The sequence below is a fragment of the Cnephaeus nilssonii genome, assembly GCF_951640355.1.
Source record: "Cnephaeus nilssonii genome assembly, chromosome: 12".
NCBI lineage: Eukaryota > Metazoa > Chordata > Mammalia > Chiroptera > Vespertilionidae > Cnephaeus > Cnephaeus nilssonii.
In genome coordinates, this window is record NC_137083.1 from 46,844,864 (window position 1) to 46,867,744 (window position 22,881).

At 54.3% G+C, this 22,881-nt stretch overlaps 1 protein-coding gene across 13 annotated transcripts; it reads right to left on the bottom strand.

The window, feature by feature from the left end:
- Nucleotides 1-1,214: 1,214 nt before the first annotated feature.
- KRBA1 (KRAB-A domain containing 1) lies at nucleotides 1,215-22,119 on the bottom strand. 13 transcript variants are annotated; one of them, XM_079785855.1, is made up of 18 exons: nucleotides 21,953-22,119; nucleotides 16,629-16,755; nucleotides 16,092-16,205; nucleotides 15,268-15,405; nucleotides 14,453-14,590; nucleotides 13,291-13,422; nucleotides 12,905-13,087; nucleotides 11,901-12,059; nucleotides 11,014-11,229; nucleotides 10,406-10,585; nucleotides 9,795-9,968; nucleotides 9,251-9,403; nucleotides 8,362-8,577; nucleotides 7,512-7,730; nucleotides 7,327-7,431; nucleotides 5,503-5,604; nucleotides 4,778-4,939; nucleotides 1,215-3,454 (listed from the first exon to the last, which is right to left on the bottom strand). In XM_079785855.1, exons 1-18 carry the CDS (start codon nucleotides 21,962-21,964, stop codon nucleotides 2,532-2,534), a joined length of 3,453 nt encoding a protein of 1,150 aa, XP_079641981.1. In that variant the 5' UTR covers nucleotides 21,965-22,119; the 3' UTR covers nucleotides 1,215-2,531. The 13 variants fall into 13 exon arrangements, with proteins under 13 accessions (XP_079641981.1, XP_079641980.1, XP_079641974.1 ...); XM_079785854.1 differs by lacking the exon at nucleotides 21,953-22,119 and having other exon boundaries at nucleotides 16,092-16,199; nucleotides 16,629-19,393; XM_079785848.1 differs by lacking the exon at nucleotides 21,953-22,119 and having other exon boundaries at nucleotides 15,268-15,402; nucleotides 16,629-19,393.
- Between the last annotated feature and the right edge of the window lie 762 nt (nucleotides 22,120-22,881).

Sequence of the window (22,881 nt, forward strand, 5' to 3'; positions counted from 1 at the left end):
TTTAGGATTTTTGCTTCTTTGCACATTTTTGGAGGTTGGCTTCTGGTTGTCTTCTTGTACTGTCCTTCTCAACTTTTGGTATTCAATATTTTTCTGTCCTCTGGAGTAGTTTGTGTATTACTGAAATGATCTCCTTAAATACAAGGTAGAACTTATCAGTGAAGCTCTCTGGGTCTGCAGTTTTCTTTATGGGAAGATGTCCCATTCTATGTAATTTTTCTACTTCTTCTTGAATCTGTTTTGTCTTCTGAGAGTTGTAAAGTTCAATAGAATTTTCAAATTTTCGGCCAAGTTGCTCGAAATATCTTTTTTTTACATAGTCCGTAGCAGCATCTACAATGATGTCACTTTCTTCATTCCTGAGATTGGTTATTTGTGCTTTTTTATACTTGTACTTAGCCAAAAGGTGTGCCTACTTTTTTTTATTGATGAATTATACCACAAGCTGGTTAATTTCATTTTTTGTTAAAGAGACACTTTTTGGTTTTCTTGATTATATCTAATATATGAATGCCATTTCACTAATTTTTGTTCTTATATTTGCATGCCTTCAACTTTCATCTGGATTTCCTTTGCTGTCCTGTTTTTACCTTCCTGTAGATACTCAGCCATTTCTTTTTCATATACTCATTTATATCCACACATTTCTGAGTACTGATTTAGCTTTATCCTCAAAGTTTGATATATGGTACTTTCTTATAGCTCAGTTCAAAATATTTCTTCTTTCTTCATTGACACGTGCTTTATTAGGAACATAATTCTTATTTTTCCAATATATAAGAATTTCTCATTTTTTATTGGCTTCTGGTTTAGTATGGTCAAGAGAATATAATCAGTATAATACTGTCAAATTTGTTTAATCTTGCTCCAGGGATTACTATATGGTCAATTTTTGTGGCTGTCCTGCATATACTTGAGAATATATATTCTGTAGCTTATGGCCCAGTGTTGTATATATTCATCAACTGAGACAACTTTAATTAGCTTGTCCAAATTTTCTGTATCCTTCCTAATTTATTATTCTATGAACTTCTGGAAAAGGCATGCCAAAATCTCCCAAATATGACTGTAAATTTGGATGCTTTAAGTTCTTTAAACATTGAGGCCAGCAGAGGGAAAATGGAATGTATAAAAACAAACAAAACCCACAACATTGTCAACACAACAGAAGGCAGAAACGAAGGGGGAAATCTCCAGGACAAGTGGGACAAACATGAGAAAATAATGGTATATTCAAATGTTAGAAATTTTATTACATGTAAATGGATTCAGGGCTCCAATGAAAGAACAGAAATTTTGTCAAGCTGGATTAAAAAATAAAATCCAACTATAGGCTGTTTACAGAAGCCACATCTAAATCACAAAGACACACACAGTTGAATCAAGTCTGATCTGCCAATGAACCAAGCTCCTTACGGAGGCAGCAATGACATGGAGTATCATAGGCAGAAGACTGGCAACCTCCCATCCCCATTGCAGCTTCTCTTCCATTGGACCCCTCTGGGCTAGCCTGGAGCCCCTGGGGATCCCACTCTGATTCTGACAGGTTGAAATAGGACCTTCCCTTTCCTGCCTTACAGTGGACTCATGCTGGCAAATGGCTGATGGAGCAAGGATGGAGGGAAGTTCAAGCCCAGGTCAGCCAGGAGCCATCCTCCAGGCTACTTGCCAGGGTGGTGACAGGCCAAGCTAGAGCCTTCTGTGCCCCCCACCTCCAGACCTCTGGAATTCCTGAGTTAAAAAAGGCCCCTCAGTTTCTCCCACCAAAGTGACATTTCCCCATAAAGTAGGTGAAAGTGTTGAACACACTCCCAAAATCCTGAACTGCGCACAGATTTTTTACCAATGTAGATTCTAGAAGGCTTTCAGTGAACTGAAAGTTTCTGGTATGGCAGTGGACCTGTGGGACAAATGTAATTGCAGATGATGAAGCATCTTACCATTCACTTTATTACTTATTTTCCACACACAAAAATATTTGAACTTCCTGTAGGTTCTGATTGGACATGGACCACCTAGACTGGTCTGGGTACAAGCATTCTTGTCTGCCAAGCTCACCTGTCCCAGTACTGATACAAACCAGTCAGCCACGCCCTGGTGTGGACCCACCTAGCCCCCTTCTGTAGGCGCCAAGGGCCTTTCCCTCAGCAATTAACTTTGTAGTTTTAGAATCTAACTTAGACCAAGGAGTGGCATTCTCTCCAAATGAAATCTCTGCGTATTTAGCAGGAAAGTGAGAGCCACTGCTTTCCCAGCACTGAGCGCAGGAAGGTGTTAGACAGAAGGGCTCTCCTAGCCTCTCTGCAGCCACTTGGAGCGCCCGGGCACACGTGCTGTGTACAGGTGCGTATGCCACCATCTGCCTGAGTTGTGGCAGTTATGATGGCAAAGACGGGAGGGAGCAACATCTGAATGAACCTGAGCCAAGGAGGACAGAGGCGTGGCTGAGGAGTGCATCCCAAGCAATGCCCCCCCTGAGCAAACACATCCTGGAGTCTGGGGCAGTCAGGCCAAGAGAGATGCCTAGCTCTTCACAGCCCAGAGATGGGGAAAGTTTGGTTTGAACGATGTGCAGGGGCTGACTGGCCCCTAGGAGAGGCAGCCAGGGGCAGGGCATCCTCAGGGCGGAGCTGATGAAGGTGGTTAGAGACCTCCCACCTCGGGTCCCTATGTTCTCCACCATCCCAGAGTTCCTCCTCAAAGCCTCTCTGGACTCCCACCAATAAGCGGTTTGGGTCCTTGGGCCAGTTTCGGGGCCCAGTTGGAGCAGCTGCTGCAGCTGGTGGCTCTGCATCTGCACTGGTGGCAGGAGAGGCCATCTGCGGGGGGAAGGCAGCAGGCACTGAAGGGGCAGGGGGAGTCTGGGGGCCCCCAATGTGTCCAAGCAGGGGATGCACAGTGAGCACAGCACGGCTGCATGCTGAGGATGGTGGGTGCTGGGAAGGGCTGGAGCTGGTTCCAGAAGGTTCTGCCTGGGGGGCGCCTGGAGGCAGCTGAGGCACCAGGTGGAGCGTCCCAAGGGAGAGGCCTGAGGCCTCGCCAGCCCTGCAGCCGTCTGTCTGGCCACGCAGGATCTTTGGTTTTGGCCTGGTAGGGCCCTTCTGTCTCCAGTAGGGCAGGCGTCTGCGAGCAGGGCCATGAGCCCAGGGAGGTCCCCGGGGGAGGGCCCACGGCCAGGAAGCCTGGCCTTTTGGTCCAGGGCCCCTAGGGCACCTCCCTAGCCGATCCACTTGGGTCCTCATGGTGGCCACTTCCTGAGACAGGCCTGCCAGGGCCGAGGCGAGCTGATCCAGCTTCTCCGAGAGGGTGGCGCTGAGGCTGTGGAGCTCCTGCTGCAGAGAACTTCCACAGGGACACGGTGGCCGTGGGGAGGCAGGTGGCAAAGCAGGCGGGACGGTGGCCGTGGGGGGCGGTTCAGGCAGGCCTCTGGTAAGTGGCCTCCCTTCGGTCCTGGCTAAAACCAGAGCAGGAATGCAGGGTGAGAGTTCTCAGGCTATCAGGACCTTTCTCTCCCACTAGCCGTCCCCTGGATCAGTGTATTCAGCATCCTGCCCCACTACGGCCTGGCTTTAGATGGGAAGGAAGTGACTCAGGCTTGAGAACATCGATGACAATGTTCGTGACATCAACAGGGCCACATCCCCAGGCTGATTCCCAAATCATGAACAGGATAAACCACAGATTGGGTCTCCATGGTAACTAAGATTTCTTAGGACATAGGACTTTCTAGGAAAAGGATCAATAGGCTCTTGTGCCATCTTTGGGACCAAATGGCCCCTGAGGGCACCTAACCATGCCCTAGGGAGTCAGAGGCAAAGGCCTGGAGAAGCCTCAGCAGACAGCATGAGGCCAAGGCCACAGGCAGCATCTGGAAGAGGGCCCAGGAGGGCCAGTCCCACCTGGGACCTGGTGCTTCCAGTGGGGTGACCCAGTGCGAATGGTCATAAGCAAACCACCAGGGATCCCCCAATCCCAACTTTTGTCTTTCATATTCACAAGTTACAGATTCAGAAGGTCTTAAGTCTTTTTTTTTTTTTTTTCCACCCTAAGTTCTCTTAGAACTGGTCTCCACCTCAGGCAAACCTCACAAGAAAGCCCTGTTACCTGCTGTTCCCCAGCCCCCTGAGCCCTAGCCTGGCTCCTTCCTCTTATCAGCACCTCCAGGGCTTCAATCAGAAGAAAAAGTGAAGCTGGAGTGGCTGCAGGACCCCATCGCCCCAACCATGGAACCACCATGGGCCACACTTCCAGTCTGGTTCGAGGATCTCCGTGCAAATCCTAGAATCAGGAAACGCAGCCCATGTCTTAACGTGGTTAGGGAGGCGCTTCCTCTGGGCCAGGTGTGATGTGGAACCACATCTGCTCTCTCTCAGGATGCCCACGGCCAGATCACACAATGTGACTAGGCCTGTTTCCTCATCTATTCTCTAAAGTCCACTCAAACTCCGAACTTTGACTCTGGGTGTATCCATTCTGGTATGTCTTGATTTCTGTTTTGCCTCCGAAAGGTATCTATGCTTTTATGAAAAAGCCAGCTATTTCTGTAAGAAAATACTAAAATGAAATAAGCAACCTGAAGTGAGTTCAAGGTGAGACTCTTCCTACCTGTGACTCAATCCATCATGGAAGAGTGTTAACAAAACTTTCCCCCCGTGACCCCGCAGAAAGGAGCTGAGCAGCAGGAAGGGGCTGGGTGGCTGTACAGATGCTGACCCATGCCCACCCCTCTGCCCGGGGTTCCTGACAACTTGAGGGGACAGGGAGGCCACCATTTCACCTGCAACACTTGGTCCTCTGTGTCCAGGCACCAGCCCCCTGGATTCTTCACTAACCCTGAGCTTCCAGGACAGGGGCTGAGCGGGTGACCCAGGAGGCTGGCAGGGCCCCGGCACGGGCCTTTTCTCTGGCCGAGGGGCAGGGCAGATACTCCCAGCTGCCCCTGCAGAAAGAGCACAAAACACTTGGGGTGCACATTTATCATTTTGACAGGGTCATTCCAACATGGGAATATTTGGACACAACTTAAAAAAATCAAGCTTTCAACTCTCAAATATTGATTAAATGAGATGCAAGATGGACACACTTGGCCCACCAGGAAGCCCAACTCTGGTCTAATGGCTTGCTGGGGCCTGTGTGACTGGGGTTGGGAACCGGACTGTCTGGGGTCCTCTGCTGCTTGGGCATGACACCTCTGGCTCCACCAGGGGGTGGGGGCCGGGGAGAGCAGGTGGAAACGACATGATCTGCAGGTCCCACCACCAGTGAGACTCCACCAGGGACATGCTGGGGGCACCCTGTGGGCCATAAGAGACTATGGCCCATGCCCAGCCCACTGTGCTCTTTCCCACCAGCCCTACTGGGCAGTGAGGAATGTGGGGACAGCCTGGGCTGAGAAAGGCCAAAGACTTCCTGGGGCCACCAGCCTGAAATGGAACGATTCAGTGTCCCCAACACCCACCCCCTCCCCCTGCCGCCTTCCCCAACCAATCACCCCACCCGTACCTCCTTGGGTGCTGCCCAGGGGGCTAGGCCGGCCCAGGGTCTCCAAGCACACTTCTGTCCGGGGAACCTGGGACCTGGCTCCCGTCTTCTCCTCTGCTTTTCCTGCTGGTCAAACACTAGGTCAGGCTTGGACTGAGAAGCGTGGTGGCCTGGGGTAGCAGGCAGTGTTTCCAGCTTTCTTGGCAGGACAACCTCGAAGTTCTCCCAGGTGGAGTCCCACTTTTGACACTTTTATGTTTATTGCCAAATTTTAAAAATGTTTATTATTTACATGTAGTGTAAGACCCTGACATGAAGCTTTGGATTGCGGAGGCGTCCATTTCAGAAGACGTCCATCTTACATAAACATGCTGTGAGGGGTAGGACAGCTCCTAGCCAACAACCAGGAAGCAGCCAGGCTGCCCCACCCCCAGGAAGGTCCCTTTCCGAAAGCCCTGGGTGACCTAGATAACTGACCATCTGAGAGACCCTGCTTCTCCCTTCTTGCGTCCTGATTCCCACTCTCATGTTTCAAATTAGCCAACAAAGAGTGAACCCACCAAACCCTAGACGCCCACCACGACGGTGACCAAGACAGAGCACCAGGCCCTCGTGCTCTTTCCTCTCTCCTGTGACCTGAGTAATAAATCCTGCTCCTTAAAGTTCTCTGATGGTTTTGCTGAAGTGTGTCCTATGATCGTAAGAAGCACAGGGTGGCCCAGCCAGAACACTCGCCCACGTGGGGAAATGTCCATGGGGCTTGTACTGAGAAATAAGGCTGGGTGAGCGCCTCAGGCATTCCTAGTGAGAGTATCACTATCCACAGGCTGGACCCACACAACAGCGTGTGTGTGTGTGTGTGTGTGTGTGTGTGTGTGTGTGTGTGTGTGTATGCGTCTGTACACACATTAAGTGTATACAATGCATACATATTATAACACTAGAGGCCTGGTGCACAAATTCGTGCACAGGAGTGGGGAGGAGGGACTGAAGGAGGTTGGCCACAGGCTCCAAGGAGGGAGCCAGCCCTCGATTCCCCCTGGGAAAGGGGCCGCATCTGCCGCCACCCACCCCCAGTTCCTTGTCCCAGCCCGGGGTGGGTCGGGAGAGGAGACAATAGTCACCGGATGCTGACACCTACGCTGCCCCGCTACCATGCGGTTCCCTGCCTCCCACTTCCCCCCTCCTCCTTCCCTTGCTGCCACCACTGTGGGCAAATGGTCCCTGGGTAAGAGAGAGGACTGATGGGAGCGAGACAAATCCTTGTGTCCTTGTGTCGAGGGCTGACTTTCAATAGATCGCAGAGGGAGCTGCTCTGCTACTACGAAACCCCAACCCAGAGGTAGGTCGTTGGAATGGTTTAGCAGCAGGGGCAGATGCTAAACCATGGAGGGGGGAGGAGGGGTGGGGGAGAAGGGGAGGGACCTCAGGCAATTGGCCAGCCGCAGGAGGTTGGCTGTGGGAGCGCACTGACCACCAGGGGGCAGCTCCTGCATTGAGCGTCTGCCCCCCTGGTGGTCAGTGTGCATCATAGCAACTGGTGGCCCTCGTTCCTGTCATAAAGGTCACTTACGCTTTTATACATATAGATTATAACATATATATATTAAGCTCATTGCTAGGCTTTCTAATCAAACATACTCATTTAACTCCTGGAACCCTGAGTGCCTCAAAAGCCCCACCTTCTCTCTCGGATACAGTTCATCCTACAGGGAACTCAAGCATGACAAATTAGAGAATTTTCTGGCAAGCGTCAGACAAAGAGACAGGTGGGACTCAGACAACCCAGCCTCTGGACAGTGGTCCTCCTGGGGCCATGCCCCACTCAGGAGACCCCAGGCTCACCTGTCCTGAGACCGAAGTGGTCCCTGGGCTCTGTTCTCCTTGGGCCTTCACCAGGGCTTGGGGTCGGAGGGCCAGGACTCTTGCTGCTGGGAAGAGGGTCCCTCTCTGCATCACAAAGCTGGTATCAAGGTGGGGGCCCCAGCCTGGAGCATAGCTTCCTGTCTCCCTCTCCCCCACAAGCTTACCCTGCAGGAGCGGCTGCCAAAGCTCAGGCTCCAGCCTTGGGTCTTCCCCTTCTGAGCTGCTGAGGCTGGAGCTGGAGCTGGAGCCAGGGACGGTGCCGGGGCCGGGGCTGGGGCCGGGGCCAGGGCGGGCCAAGCATGTGAAGCGCAGGGGCCTCCCCGGCAAGATCCCCTTCAGAGAGTTCTCCAGGCAGTGAAGTGGGGAGGGCGTGGTGGCTGTCCCTGGGCAAATGACAGAAGAACCTTCGGACAATCAGCTTGACAGGTAGGCGGACCCTCTGCCTGAATGAACAGGCACACTGCCCAGTCAATGGCCCCAGACAAGCTCCGGTGGACCTGAACATCCTCTCTGCCATGATAGTGGACAAGAGTGAAGCCAGAGCCTGGCTAGGCCCCCACCCCTATGGAAATCCAGCTGGGGAACTTTCTGGAAGACTCAAGTCACTGAAGCCACTAGTAGTCGGTTCCAGCCAGGCCCTGGGTCCTCCTACTCCACTCCCTCAGGACCAGTGTCCAACAGCAGAGACTCAGTTAAGCTCACAGGAGGCCCCCAGAACCAGCTCTTGCCTGGTGGGAGTGTTAGACACACCATATTTATTCAAACAAGTCAGAGCCTACCAGCACTTCGGCAGGTCAAGAACAGAATTCTGCTGCAAGTTAAACTAGTGGCCACAGCAGCAGAGGGAGCCCCCTGCACTCACTCACGTGCTCAGCTGGCAGCCTGGGGAATGAATGGGTGTCTGACAGGGAAGGAACAGAGGAACAGAGAGGGAAGGGAAATCTATTCCCTCCTCAAAGACTTTGTTTGGAGCAAAAACTTCCCAGGAAGTGCTGAGGGCAGATGTCAGCTCACCATCCTGGAGCCACCTCCATGGTCCTGGCCTGGTGGCCACGTGGTCTTTGAGCCCTCGCTGGCAGCAGGCAGGGACACTGCTAGAGGTGAGTGCCTGTGGGCTGGCTGGCTGCAGGCTCCTGGTGGGCACGTCCGCCCTGAGGTGGACTGGTTCACACGCCTCTCTCCTCAGTCCTGTTTTAATGAGAGGCCCAGAGGCCTGTCTGCCCCAGGGCTCTGTGTTGGCACCAAGGAAAGGAAGTTAGTGGACAGAAAACTGTCATCGTTGTGTTCTCGGGCACACGTGCTCCAGGTGTGGAACACTCACCAGCCCTGCAGATGTTCCCAGGGGCGCCTAAATCCTCTGGGATCTCTTCAGACCCAGCTACATGGACTCCTGGGAGCCCCACAGCCCAGTGACTATGCCGGACACCAAGCACATGGGGCCAGAACAGCCACAATCGAAAGACACTCCTCCACGGCCAAGGCCCGGCTCAGGCCTGAACTCAGCAGCAGAGAGCCCTGCCCCGACTGCACCCGCCACGCAGAGGTGGGCAGTGCTCTCTGGCTTTCTGGCCTCACATTAGCCTCTGCCCAGGTCGTTTCCAGAGGCTTTTCTTTTTTAAAAAAAATATTTTTATTGACTTCAGAGAGGAAGGGAGAGGGAGAGATAGAAACATCAATGATGAGAGACAATCATTGATCGGCTGCCTCCTGCATGCCCCCTACTGGGGATCAAGCTTGCAACCTAGGCATGTGCCCTTGACCAAGATCAAACCCAGGACCCTTCAGTCCGCAGGCTGACGTTTTATCCACTGAGCCAAACTGGCTAGGGCCAGAGTGTCTTTTCATCTCAGGGATGGATGTGGCCCTTTTCCTACTCCTAGACCTCCTGACAACCATGCTTTACCTTCCTTGTCTGCCATCCAGTTCTTGGGCTCCACTCTCTGTGGTTCTCTGTCCCCTGCCGAGGACCAGGACCAGGTAGGCTGTGACCTGGGCACAGATATCTCTCTGAGACAATTCTCCAGGCCCTGGAGTGGGGCGCTACGTATTGGAATTCCTGTGAAAACCCAACATTTGTAGTTGTCAGACAGTCAGAGCTCAGTTTCTGCGAACCCCAGGGACCTTGCCTGCACCCTGTGTCCAGGGCAGCTGAGCCCAGGGGAGGAGGCACAGAGCACTGGACCTGTCATGGCAGTGCAGGGTATCTGAACTGAGACCTGGCCCCAAGCATGTGTCAGTCCATGTCTGGGTGGCCCTTCTCAGGGTGGACCAATGTGTCTTAGCCGCCTACTTGGAAGTCAGGTCAGTGGGCTGTGATAAGGGCACCCCAGGTCTGCTGCCAGCATGGGCACGGGGACCTGACTAGGATATGTTGGACACCACAGTGGGCTGGGACGCCTCCTGCCCTTTCCCGGGGTTGATCCCGAGCCTTAGGCCAGCCAGCTCACCTTTTCCAGGCCTACGTCCCTGGCTGCCCTCAGAGATCTGGAAATCCAGGTCCCCATCAGTACTGCTGGATGAGGAGAAGCTGGTGGGGGTGCTGTGGGGACCTGGGGCGAGGGCAGGGCCATCTCTGACAAAGCCCTGCAGGCCCAGAGCCGGAAGAGGCCCCACAGTCAGTCCTGCAGGAAACAGCACAGTTGGCATCACGGGAAAGCCACTAGGAAGAGGTCCCTGGGCCTGAGCTGTGGGAAGACGCCCAGGAGCCCTGCCCCAAGGATCTTCCACTGTGGTCTCTCTTTGGTTAGGGAGCTCACAGCACTGATTAAAATACCACAGCATGTTAACCCACATGACCCCAGCCATTGGTCTCATGGGGCTAGAGTAAGTAAGCTCTTAGAGAAGGCAGTGGGCAGGAACAGTTTAACTGACTTCCATCCAATTCAGGAGCTGTTTGGGGGCAGGCATGAAAGGGGGTGGGGGTGGGTGGGAGGGGAGAAGAGCTTGCACTTTACGAGACCCAGAGAGGAGAACATAACAGTGTCCTCAGCAGCCCCCCACCCCTACCCCTGTGCGCGTGCAGGGTCAAACGCCATCCCCAGGGCATGGCCAAGTCTACCTTGACTGTGTGATCCTCGGGGGCTCAGCTCAGGCCTCTGAGACCCGGGGTCTCCTGGATGGGGGCTCTGGAACCAAGAGGTGGCCGGCGGCGGCGGCTGGGGAGGTAACGACCCACTCAGGGGAATGCCCTTCAGACAGGCCTCCAGGGCTTCCAGAGGTGAGCTCGAGGCACTGCTGGCTGGGACAGGGGAGATGGCCCTATCACCATCTCTGGCAGGGCCCCTGGCCTGGCCCCAGCTGGCTGCCCCGCCCACTTCTGCTGGCGTGAGAAGTCCTGCACCAGGTATGGGAGCCTGCCAGGCAGGACACCCTCCTGTGGGGGACTTAGATCTGCTCTGTTCATACGGGGAATGACAGACTGTCCCCCAGGCTCTGGGGCAGGTAGTAGACCCATATGTATGAGTAGCCAGCTCCCTGACAGTCAGGAAATCTCTGCAAGTGAAGGTCCTTAAAAGGGAGGGCTCCTGGGCAAGGCTGGATTAAGGAGGGAGTGGGTAAGAGAGGGCATTAATTGCTCGAGGACAGTGGGCTCTTCCCCTGTGGACGGGCATAACTATTGGGGGCTGAGAACCCCATCAGGACTCAAGCAAAGGACCCAGGCCTCACCTTGAGCTGCGGGGCCCCATCTGAGTACTTGGTCCCCACTGGTGTCTCCATCAGCCCCGGGACTGCTGGTGGCAGACGGTCTGTGGGTCCGCTTGCGGAGCCGACAGGATGCAGGCACTGGGGGGCTCTGGGCCCAGCCATCCTCCATCTTCACAGAAAGCATATGGCCAGCGCCAGCACCGGAGCAGGAAGGAGGAGTCTGGAGGGGTTTGGGCCCTGCGGGAAGCCCTCCATGAGGCCTCATGGGTTAGGACAGGGCTTCCAAGGCCCCTGGCCTCCACAGCAGTCCCCCCTCTGAGGTCGTCACACTCAGTCACCAGCAGATGGACCAACTCACACTTCCTGTCCTGCCACCAGCCTCCCCTCACCGCCCTGCCCCCCAAGAGGGGCACCTCCAGAGGTTTCCACAGAGGCGCCAGGTCAGTTCTCCCCAGGAAGCACCTATCAGAGTCGTTCCTCCCAGGCTAGCACACCTGTCTCAGTTAGACTTTCTCAACGTCCTGAGAAGCTGAGCACAGGAGAGCTGAGAGTGTGGAAATACTATCCCAGCCTACAAGGACGTGATGAGAACCCCCACATCCAAATTATGCCCCAAATGTCTGCTGGGCTGAGCTCTGTCTCTGTTCTCAGTCTCCCTCCCCTACACCATCCCTTCCTTCCTTCTGGAACTCCTGGCTCCTACTCTAAGAGCCGATCTGGACTGATGAAGCACCTCCTGCGTGACCAGCTCCATTTATGGTGACAATTCCCAACATCTGGGCACTCCAACCAACACACAGAAACATGGCCTGAGTGTCTTAGAATGGACGGTCACCCACGGCCCTGCCTAGAGCAGAGGAAGGAATGGATGACGTCCAAGGCCCTCCCAGCCCAGTCAGTGCCTTTACCTCCAGAATTCCTTTTCCAGGCCCCCGGATCCTCCTGCAGCCGTGGTTCCCCTGCTCCTGAAGGGCTGGGGTGCGTGTCCTGGGCCATTGGGATCTCCTTCAGACACTTCAGCAGCCCCTGGAGGGGACAATCCCCGGACGCGGCCTCTGTTTTCACTACTGGAAAAAGCAACACATTTCCACCCTGAGCCCAGTGTCCTCAGTCTTTGTGAAAACAACAGGTGGACAATCCAGGTAGGCAGGTAAAAGAGTTCAGGGCCAGAAATCTGGAGGTGTGGGTCATCTGTAACTCATTCGGTCTTGCACAGGCCACTGTCTTAGTGACAGGTTTAAAATATCTGTCTCCATACCTCCCAGAACTGGACAGAGAAGAGAAGGGAAGATAAAGGCAGAGCACCCGGTGTGACTCTGAACACAAATGGAGGAGTGGGCTGATGGGTCACTGCTTGTAGACAGTCTCTGGGCCCTGAACAGGACTTACATCGAGGAGGCCAAGCCTTTTACACACACGCATGCACGCACACGCACACGCACACGGACATTACTGTACCTAAGCCTCACACAGCCCTCTTAGGTGGAAACAATGACCCTCTTTTACAGATGGGGAAACTGAGGCTCAAGGCTTCAGGAGTCTTCAGTCTGCACAGTTAACATGTCAGACTCCAGGACAGGCGTTCCTGGCCCCACCATGCTGCCCTAATCCCCCAATTCCACGGTAAGTGTCCAACTCACTCAGCACCTCCTCCTCTGACATCCCACAAGTGGGCGAGTAAAGAACACAAAAGAATCCAGGGTCTGCTTTGAGTTGTCTTCTACTAGCTGCCTACATGCTATTCTAAGAAAGCCACCTGGCTCCAGAAACATGAGCCTGATGATATGGAGCAGCCAAGTCAAGAATGATCCTTCGGGAAGACACTCAATTTAAAGGGAAATAGCTCTAGAAAGTCAATTCGAGTTTTAGGGGCTTCAGAAACCTTGGCCTGAGACAGGTCCATAGGACTCACCTCCCCAGGGTGGGCTCCCAGGTCTCAGCTCCACCTGGGTTAGTCGTGACATGCCCAGGCCTGGGACAGGAGGCGGTAAGCTCGAGGATGCATCAGGGTGCTGGGGCCCAGGCACAAGGATTTCCTTCAGGCAGTTGATGAGGCCTTGCAAGGGGCTGCTCCCAGGAGAGGTTCCTGTGGGACCTGAAAGATTGGCCAAGGTCAGTGCAGCCCGGATGGTGGCAGCTGTGAGATGACAGGGCATCTGAGATCTCCCACCTGTGAGAATGGGATGGCCCCTGCTCTGTTGGGTTGTCTAGAGGCTGAGAGGGGAGATAACACGCCTCCATTTCCCTATCCCACTCAGCTCCAGGATAGACCCACTCTCAGGAAAGCCAGCCTCTCACCTGCTCCTGAAGTCCCTCTCTGCTGTTTTCTGTGGCTCTTGCTTCTGCTGGGGCTACAGGCGAGAGGACTGCACTTCCCACCTGGGGCTCCAGGGCCTTCCTTCTCCATAGGCCCCTGGGTGTCTGCAGTTTCTGTAGTAAGAGAAGAAGGCCTTCGCAGCCCTGGCTCCTGACCCCAGGGAATTGCCCAGATCAGGTACCCACAGAGGGAGAGGCCTCTCCAGCCCCCAAATTCCCAGGGGGCAACCTGAACTAGTCGTAGAGCCTGCAAGGCTTGTCCCCGCGGTCTTGCCTGGGGAAGACCTCAGTTTCCTCCTGGTATGACTGTAAATACCAAGACTGTTCACTCCAAATGCCTGGGACTCTCCCCCAACTCCAGCCTCTGACTTTGGATCAGCAAGTGATACCAGCAATCTCAACATACAGGCCCTCATTCTGCACTCATGCTTGTCACCTGTGGATACTTGGAACCCCAGAGCAAATCTACCAGGTAACCCTTGAATCCACGGGCCCCTAAAACTCGAATTGGCTGTCCAGAGCTATTTCCCTTTAAATCGAGTGTCTTCCTGAAGGATCATTCTCGACTTGGCTGCTCCATATCATCAGGCTCATATTTCTGGAGCCAGGTGGCTTTTTTAGAATAGCATGTAGGCAGCTAGTAGAAGAAAACTCAAAATAATAAAATTAATTTTATTCCATATTAATTTAAAGTATTTTTAATGAAAACAGATATCCAGACAAATGCAAAATTTGCAAGAATTTAAAAAAATAAAGTGAGATTCCACAGAGAAATTCTGATGACTACCCTTGCCCTCCTCTGCTCTTAGGGTTGCCTTGATGAGAAGGCCTGAGAATCAGGTCAGGTGTGCAGCTATGTTACCTGATGATAGGCTTGTATGTCAGCAACTGCCCCCACTTATGTGCATGAGCAGCGTGAGCACACAGAACTCCATGAGCAGGGCTGGGTGACCGGCCACCCAGGCACTGAGCATCACACCTCCTCTGTGGTTCACAGACAGAGGCTGAGCACTTGCCCTGCTCTCCAGGGAGCTTGTCCCCATTTAGCAACAAGGGAAACCAAGTCTTAGAGAAATGAACAGGGCATGGGGTCCCGTTCTCCTGAATCCAGAGTTGGAACCTGCCCCCACTGGGTCACACTCACTGATGGGGAGGGGGCTTCCCTGCCTCCTGGCTCCGGGTGAACTGCTGGACGATGAGCTACTGCTGGGCTGGTGGACAGGCGTGTCTGGAAGGCAGTTGGGCAGGCCTTGGAGAGGGCAAGTTGCCACCGTCACAGCTGCTGTCGGGAGGAGGGAGAGGACACTGGAAGCCGAGATTTAAGCCCAGCAGGTAAAGTGCTCCATTCCGGCCCTTCCTTGCCGTGTTCCACTAACAGGACATCAGTAAGCTCTGCCTTGTCACTCCTGAGCTCTAAAATGTCAACTCACAGTCACAGTCTTGTTCTGATTAGATCCCTCCCATCCCCACTTTCTATTTCAGTTACCATCAACAGAGCGGACGCAAAGGAACCCTATAGGCTCCGGCTGATGGGGACAGACCCCCTGAGGAGGTGAGGCCTGAGCTGAGAAGGGCCAGTGAGAAGGAGAGACTGGTGAGGTGGGAAGAGCAGAGGCTGGGAAGGGGACCTTTGTCCCCACTGGCCATTCAAACAAGCTACCGCTTAGCCTTCCTCACCTTAGAACAGGGACTGGCCTCACCTGCCACGCAGGGCACAACGTGACGTGGCCACAAGGATGTGGATGAAGCCGTGTAGAAAACACTGTGAGAAGAGTCAGAAGCTGCTGTTTCATCAACTATCCTGTCTCTGAGGCAGGCACGCTGCCAGGGCGTTCATGAAATGGGAAGACACCACCTAGGGTCTGGCAGCAGCTAGGCAGGCACACAGCACACACGGCACTGCTCACGGCTTAAACTTCACCTTGTGGAGTGCAAAGGCTGCCCTGCTGTCCGACTTACCTTCGGGGTTCGCCTGTTCCCCATCCAGGCCGGCTCTCCCGCTCTCGGGGCCGATTTCCCCAAACAGGAACCCCGGAATCTCCTTCACCAGCTGCACCAGGGCGGTGAGGTGCAGGCTGTGCTGGGGTGCTCCTCCTGCTGGAGAGGCCACAGTGAATCCCCACCCCCTACGTCAGCTCAGCACTCACGCTTCTGTACACGTTTCATGTGGTCCCTCAACCACAGAAGGAGCGGCAAAGGAGACGGATGGCTATGAGATAAAGAGGACCAGGGCTCAGGCTGGTGACCTGCCCATGCGCACAGCCAGGACTGGGAGCTGGGACCCCGGGTAACTGGCCTCTTCTATATGCTGTCTTCATTACCTGTTACTCCTCCGAGGGGAACGCCAAGGCCTGCATCCCCATCCCCTCTCACCATGGAGCCCTCTGCCTTTCCTGGCACCCCCCCTAAATCTCCCGGCCTTGCCCAGGCTGGGTCCTGGATGCCAGCCCTGTGGCAGCACCTTCAGGAACTTGAGGTGGGCTCTGCTTGGGTGGTGGCAGGAAGGGGGCCCACAGAGGTGAGGCACTCCAAGGGCGACCCAGGTTTTTTCTGAGTAGGTCACTCAATGGGCAAGTGTTCCAAGCTCCCAGCCCAGAGGGACGAGGGGTGAAAGGTCAAGGTGGGGAGGAGAGGATTGATGTCACAGTGTCTCATGAGAAGTGGAGATGGGAGCTAAGGACCACGTGGTGGGAGGGACAAGAGTGAGTCCACTCGGGTTCAAGCTGCCCAGGGGGACCAGGATACCGAAAGGGGCCTGGCCTTCGTCTACCAAGATTACTCACCTAGGGCACCTCCCTTAGGAGGCTCCTGTTCCTCACCAGCTTTGCTACAGCTCATGGCTCCTCCAGGCTCCGCGGGAGACAGGAAGGCAGAGAGGGGGAGCAGGTCAGCTGTCCCTGAGAAAGAAGAGGGACAGTTCCCCTGGAATGGAAGCTTGCCTTCGCCCCCTAAGCCCAAGCATGCAGGCGGCCCTGATGCCCGTGCATCCATGCATCTGTTTACCCATGTGTTCATGTGACCACCCAAAGCCCAAGAACCAAAGAGTGTTAGGACCTACGAAACCACCTTGCTCAGTGTTTTGCCAGCCTTTTAGCACCCCCACCAAAGCATACCCAGAACCCTAGTGTAGTCCACAGGAGCAACAATGGCGTAAAATATCAGTGAGGCCCCCAGCTCAGAACACCACCTCAAACAGTGTTTCTTTGGTAAAGGAAGATTAAGGCCTCGGCCTGGGGCGCTGGATCTAGCCCCCTTCCACTTTCAGCTCAGGCTCTTGCTCCACCTCCCCAGAAAGGCCCCAGGGCACTGCCACTCCTTACCCAGGGACACCAGCGCCTGGTAGTTCTCCTGCATCACATCCCTGTAGAGCTCCCTCTGCCTTTCCCCGAGGAGCTGCCACTCCTCCTCAGAGAACCGCACGGCCAGGTCCTGGAAGGCGATGGACACCTGTGGGCACAATCTCGGGGGAGTTGGCTGGTTCCATCCCATCAAGGTCAGGTACACACAAAGGAGTGGGGAGCAGCAGGCATGTGGTGGGCATCTGGCACACGGGAGCAGGCAAAGGAGCAACAGCAATCAGATGGGTGTAGACTGTGTCCCCAAAATGCTCTGCTGTGAATGTGGCCTTATTTGGAAAAAGGGTCATTACAGATGTAATTAGTTAAAATAAGGTCATACTGGATTAAGTTAGGACCTTAACCCAGTCTGACTGGCGTCCTTATAAGAAGAGAGACACAGAGAAGGCCATGTGACAACAGAGGCAGAGATTGGATTGATGCAACCACAAGCCAAGGAACATCCGGGGCCACCAGAGGCTGGGCAACTGAATCCTCAAAAAGCAAAACCGTGGATAAGGGGAAATTACTATACATTAATGCGGACCAGTCGTTGTATTGCTGGCTTTACCCAGTGGCCAAATAAGTTTCTACTGAACAAGTACAAAAACGTTTTACATAAATGTTAAAGGCACGCTTTAAAATTAAATACCCATTGCATGTTGAAGTTATTTATTACATGTTCTTACAAGCTAATATCTTTTCAAAGTATGATACTTTGTAAAACACTGTGTAATATGAAGTGAGAATTCTCGTGATCCATCTGCAATGTGTTAAGGAACTGGCCTAGTTGATTTATCTATCTGTCCTCTGTGAGTTTGGTTAGTAAAAGTCAATTCCCCTGAGAACCATAACCTAGGGGTGTAATGATCAACATCAGGCTCTGCCCCCGCAAAACAAGTTCCACCCAGACACACAGTCCGGAGGCCAGTAAGCAGAATCAAGTCAGGACGGCCTTGGATGCTCATTTCTTCTCCAACTTCTGGTAGCTCAACACAGAGCTGACTCGGCAAGTCCGAGTTAGATCCAGGGAAGAACATGCTGAACATACTGAGTTATGGAGGGTCCTCCTTTCTATCAAGGCCACTCCCTGGACCAGGGATATTAGCTGACCTGGGCTCCTCTCTAGGTAACACATGCCATGCTGTGAACAGCGGCCAGCCTGGACACCTATCTGACGATAAGAGCTGGGATTGTGGGCATGTACGACTGCCCCGACACACCCATCTCCATGTACCAGGTGCCCCAGCCACCCAGCCAGCCTCTCCACTCCATCTGCCTCTCTCCTCTGCCCTCTCTAACTTTAACACCCACACACTAAAGGCACCCTGCTGGCTGCTAAGTGGCATATGTCACACAGAGGCTCTGTTCTCGAGGGGCTCACAGATCAGCAGAGGCATGATCCTTACATGTTTCAGAGCATTTCAGATCTCCTGTTTGATACAAAACAGCCCTATGCTGGTGACACACTTATCCTGTGTGAGGGGCACAGGTTCCAAAGTGAGGAGGAGTGAAGCAGCATGCAGAGTGAATAGACAGCATCAGGGCCAAGTCTAGGGCTCAGGCCTTTGGACTGAAATTTTGGTGTCCCTTCCCTGTGCTTGACTGTGACTATATCCTATATAATAAAAGTGTAGTATGCAAATTGTCCCCTCGACCGGGAGGTCGCCCGGGAGTTTGACCAGGGGGCAGGGCTGGCTGGGGAAAGGAAGGGAGGCCCCGGCCCGCCGACAGCCCCTAGGAACCTTACCAGTGCACGAATTTCGTGCACTGGACCTCTAGTCCAATAATAATAAGATCCGTAAACCTTAAGAAACTAAGCATCTAGCATCCAATTTTTAAAATTATTATTACCCAGTAAAGTCTGCAGGGATCGACATGGGGGTATCTGTATCAGACAGTCCCATTCCCAGTAACCTCGTAATAAAAGCTGAACATTGAAACAGATTTGTTCAAGTTGGTGATGGGGAAAGGGTACGAGTCCTAACTACAACAAATACTCCTGTAGCCACTGCTAAATGGCATGACCCGGCTGGAGAGGGGAACGGGGTGTAAGGCCCAAGCAGAGCCAAGCGGTAGTTCTGCCGGAGAGCTAGTTCAAGCCAGCAGACAGCATCTGTTTAGTAAACCAGGTGGAAAATACTCTGTATCCTCAGCTTCTCTCATCAGAAGCTCTTACAACATAACAACTGACAAAACAAAAGGGCTTTGAGGTTCAAAGGATGTGCTTCACAGTTTCCTTTTAATCGGGGCTGATTTACCAACGCATCCTAGATCTACTAAATCATGATTTAGTGCTTTCAGGGTTCAGAAATCAACATTTTCAAATATCCCAGGGGATTCTGACATGCAGTCCAATCACAGGCTGGAGACTGGATGGAACCTGCCTGGCTCCCTGAATATGAAACTATGCTGGTAAACAGGCCCCCTGGCCTCTCCCTTCTCCCCAGGCACCAGCTGTCCAAGGTAGCATGTTGGTGAACTAGAAATCACAGACAACTGCTGTGGACCTTTAAGGATCAGTGAACAGTTCATGCCAATTTCCACCCAAACTGGGCGGCTCATCAATTTCTACTTCAGTGCCTTCAGTAACGGGTACTATCACACTCCCAACAGCTGGTCCTATTGCTAGCCTGATCTGGCAGTTAAGAAGTTCTGGACATAGACAAGGCAGATCATGGGGGTTAGGGCTTGACCAGGCTGCTGGCATTCCAATCCCTGCTTTGCTTCATATTAGCTATGGCATCTCGCCAAATCCTATCTAATAATAGACAAATATGCAAATTGACCGCACCTTCGCCACACCCACCAGCCAAGCCACGCCCACCAGCCAATCAGGCCGGGTATGCAAATTAGCCCAACAAAGATGGCAGCTAATTTGCATATCAAGACAGCATCGAAAGAAGCCAAGAGCTGCAGAAGGGAGTAAAGCTTCGGAGAAGCAAGCAAGCCGGGGGGGAGGAGAAGGGAGGAGCGAAGGCAGGGCGGGGGGCGAAGGGAAAAGCAGGCGGGCTGGCGGAGAAGGCGGGCCGGGGGACAAGGGAGGAGCGGAGGCGGGGCCGGGGGAGAAGGGAAAAGCAGGCGGGCTGGCGGAGAAGGCGGGGCGGGGGACAAGGGAGGAGCAGAGGCGGGGTAGAGTGCAGCAGGAAATCCTATTGCAGGATTTTTCCTGCAACGGGAACGCTAGTTCATCTATAAGACTGGGATCATAACAACCTACGTTGTAGGGATGCTGTGAAGACTAAATAGATTGATACAGGAAAAGTGCCCAGAACAAATGCTGGAACTTGTAAGTGCTATTTGTAGTGTTACTGCAGCCAAATCTGCCTGCATAACACCCACCTGGAGATCACAACCTGCCACAGAATGAACGGACTCTTCCACACACTCCAAGTGCCTGTTTATCTCCTGGCTAATATACCCAGCTCTTCTAGACACCTGGAAGACATGGTTCCCAGGCCTTTCACCACCCAGCCTCAAAACAAACTCTTCTATGACTAAGTTCTTACAAAATAGAAATGAAACTGACTGTGGCCAGGGTAGGCAGTCCCATCAGTGGCTTCCCCCTGCCCAAAAAAGCAGAGGAAGAGTGAGGAGCGTGTGTATGTGAGGGAGTGAGCAAGAATGAGTGTGAAGCCCTGGCCAGTTTGGCTCAGTGGACAGAGCTTGGCCTGAGGATGAAGGGTCATGGGTTCGATCTCCACGAGGGGGCGAGCGGGAGGCGGCCGGTCAGTGATTCTCTCTCATCAATGTTTCTACCTCTCTCCCTTCCTCTCTGAAATCGATAAAAATATATTAAAAAAAAAAAAAGAGTGTGAAAATGTGCAGGCCACAAATACCTTCAAGAGAGGGAAACCCACCTCTGGCTTACAATCTGGACCCACCACCCTCCCCGGGTCCTACGTCATCCCCTTTGTGGCTCTCAGACCACCACCCTCCCTCAACCAATGGGAGAAAAGCTTTCTCGGCTGATCCAGGATTGCTGTAACTAAGCAGCCTACTAGCTCACTGCTGCCATGCTGGTCCTCCTGAAACACTCCTTCCATGGTGTTACTAGCCCAGCATGAAAACCGCGGGGTTAATGCCCATCAGACTCATCCATCTTTCACTGTCCTTCTCAGCCTGACCCATTCTCCCAGCATGCCTCAGGCTTGGGCTCCCAGATCAGACCCTGCTGCCCCTCACCTGTAGGCTGGGCTCACAGGCCCCTGGGCTTTGGGGATTGGCACTGGACAGGAAGACAGGAGGCTCACCCTGTTCCTCTCCATCTGATTGTGCCCTATTCCTCCCCAAGGCCACTACTGGCCACCATCTCTCTATGAAGCTACACAATGTAAGCACACACACATCCCAGAACATCAGGTCTGAAAGATCAGTGGTCCAACCTCTCATTTTACAGAAGAGGAAACTCTGGAATGAGGAGGCCCTAGAATGCGGCCAGTGGGCATATCTGAGTAAGAGTGCTACTAACTAGACAGCCAGAACTGGCAAGAGAGGCTGCCCCTGCTCCCACACGTCCAATAGGCCTGGCTGATCCTTCCTACCAAGAGCTGGTGAGGCATTAATGACACCAAGGTCCTGGCACAGTGACTGCTCTGCCTGGACACAGCCTGCTCCAGACCCAATCCCCACCCCACCCCACCCCAACAATGGAGTCTACAGTTGCTTGAGACTGGTCCAAGCTCGTGAGCCATCCCAATTACAGAACCAGCTCCAAAAGACGCCGAAGAACGTGTGGCGACTCCCCACCGGTATCACGTTTTCCAAGTACCTGCACACACTCGTCCGAACTGTACCCAGGCTCTCCCCGGCCTACACACCTTACCTAGAGGACAAAACCTGGGAGTGGTGGGCATGAACCTAGTTTCCTGTCTTCCCCGCCGCACCCCAAGGCAGATGGGGGGCTGGGAGAGGTGTGTGTCCAACCCCCTACCAAGAATAAAAGTACCAGATGTATTAATTCCCCTGCGGCCTTCATGCCTACCGCTCCCAGGATAACATAATTAATTAAAACTAGCCAAGCCGAGGGAGAGCGACGGTTAACCCAAAGGGCCGACTTGGCAAAGGGGGAGAGAAGCCCTCGTACGAGTATACTGAAGGCGGGAGTGGGTTGGGGTGGCCGGAGGAGGGACACAGCGCACGCAACCCTGCGCACGGGCCCGCGCGGCCCGTACAGCCCGATCCCCAAGTTGGAGGGTCCCAGGCTCTCCCCCGGCCCCGGGGGCCGCGCCCTGCCCCGCCAGCCGACCCGCTCAGGCGTGCGTGCGTCCGTCCGTCCGTCCTCCCCGCGGGGTCCCCGCGCGCCTTACCTGGTGCGCCATCCTGGCCGCAGCCCCCGCTCCAGCTTCCGGCCGCGGTCCCCGGCGCCCGCTCCCCCCGCCCGCAGGTTGCGGCGCGACTCTCTGCGACACGGGCGGCCGAGGTCCAGGGGTCGGCGCGGGAGAAGGCGGGACCGGGCGGGGCGGACCCGAAGGAGGGGCGGGAGAGGGCGCGCCCGGCCGGCCCCACGCCTCGCTTCCCAGGAGGGGTGGTCCCGCTTCCGCCCGGAGACCCCGGCCTCGGCGGCTTGCGGGGCGCAGGCGCGAACTACACTTCCCAGAGGGCGCCGCGGGCCGGGCGGCCTGGTTGAGCCCCTCACTCCGCACCCCGGACCCCGCGAAGCTGCCAGGAGGGGCTGGGCGCTTGGACCCGCCTGGTGGCCAGTTTATGGTGGGCCTGCCCGCGTGTACGCATCATCCGTCCGTCCATCCATCCATTCTTGCATCCAACATTTACTGAGCGCATCCTCTGTGCCAGGTGAGGACGCTCGGATGAAACGTGACCCGCCTCTCCCAGAGGGCCCATCTCTTAAACCGACCTTGGCCGAGGCCCCCCGGGGCGGCGTTGTGCGGGGGCGGTCGGGGAGGGGGAGCGGGTCCTTCAGGGGTGGAGAGGGGCCGTGGGCGGGCGGCGCAGGATGCGGTTGTAGGCGGGCGGTAGTGGCTGCCAGACCTTGGCGCATCCTCACCCGTCGCCCCGCTCCCTCGCTCACCACAGCATTGACCGCGCGTCATTATATCTTGGGTGACTGTTTTCTGGATAGGACTGAGTGAGGGAGATGGATTGGAGACAGTGGTGTGCTTTAGCTGGCTTGCACCGGGGAGTCACTTGGGAGCATTATCGTCCCAACTCCATATTCAGTGACTTTATGGTTTGTAGCTTAAAATGGGCCATGGTGGGATTATTTACACCATGAAAT

Bases quoted from the DNA above. Each gene is read 5' to 3' on its own strand.
- KRBA1 (XM_079785848.1), bottom strand. From the start codon at position 16,797: ATGGGATGGAACCAGCCAACTCCCCCGAGATTGTGCCCACAGGTGTCC. The intron at 12,060-12,904 runs GTGAGTCCTATG...TGCTTTTTCCAG, and splicing joins TGGGAGCCCACCCTGGGGAG to TAGTGAAAACAGAGGCCGCG. The intron at 3,455-4,777 runs GTGAAATGGTGG...CTCTGGTTTTAG, and splicing joins CAGAGGACCAAGTGTTGCAG to CCAGGACCGAAGGGAGGCCA.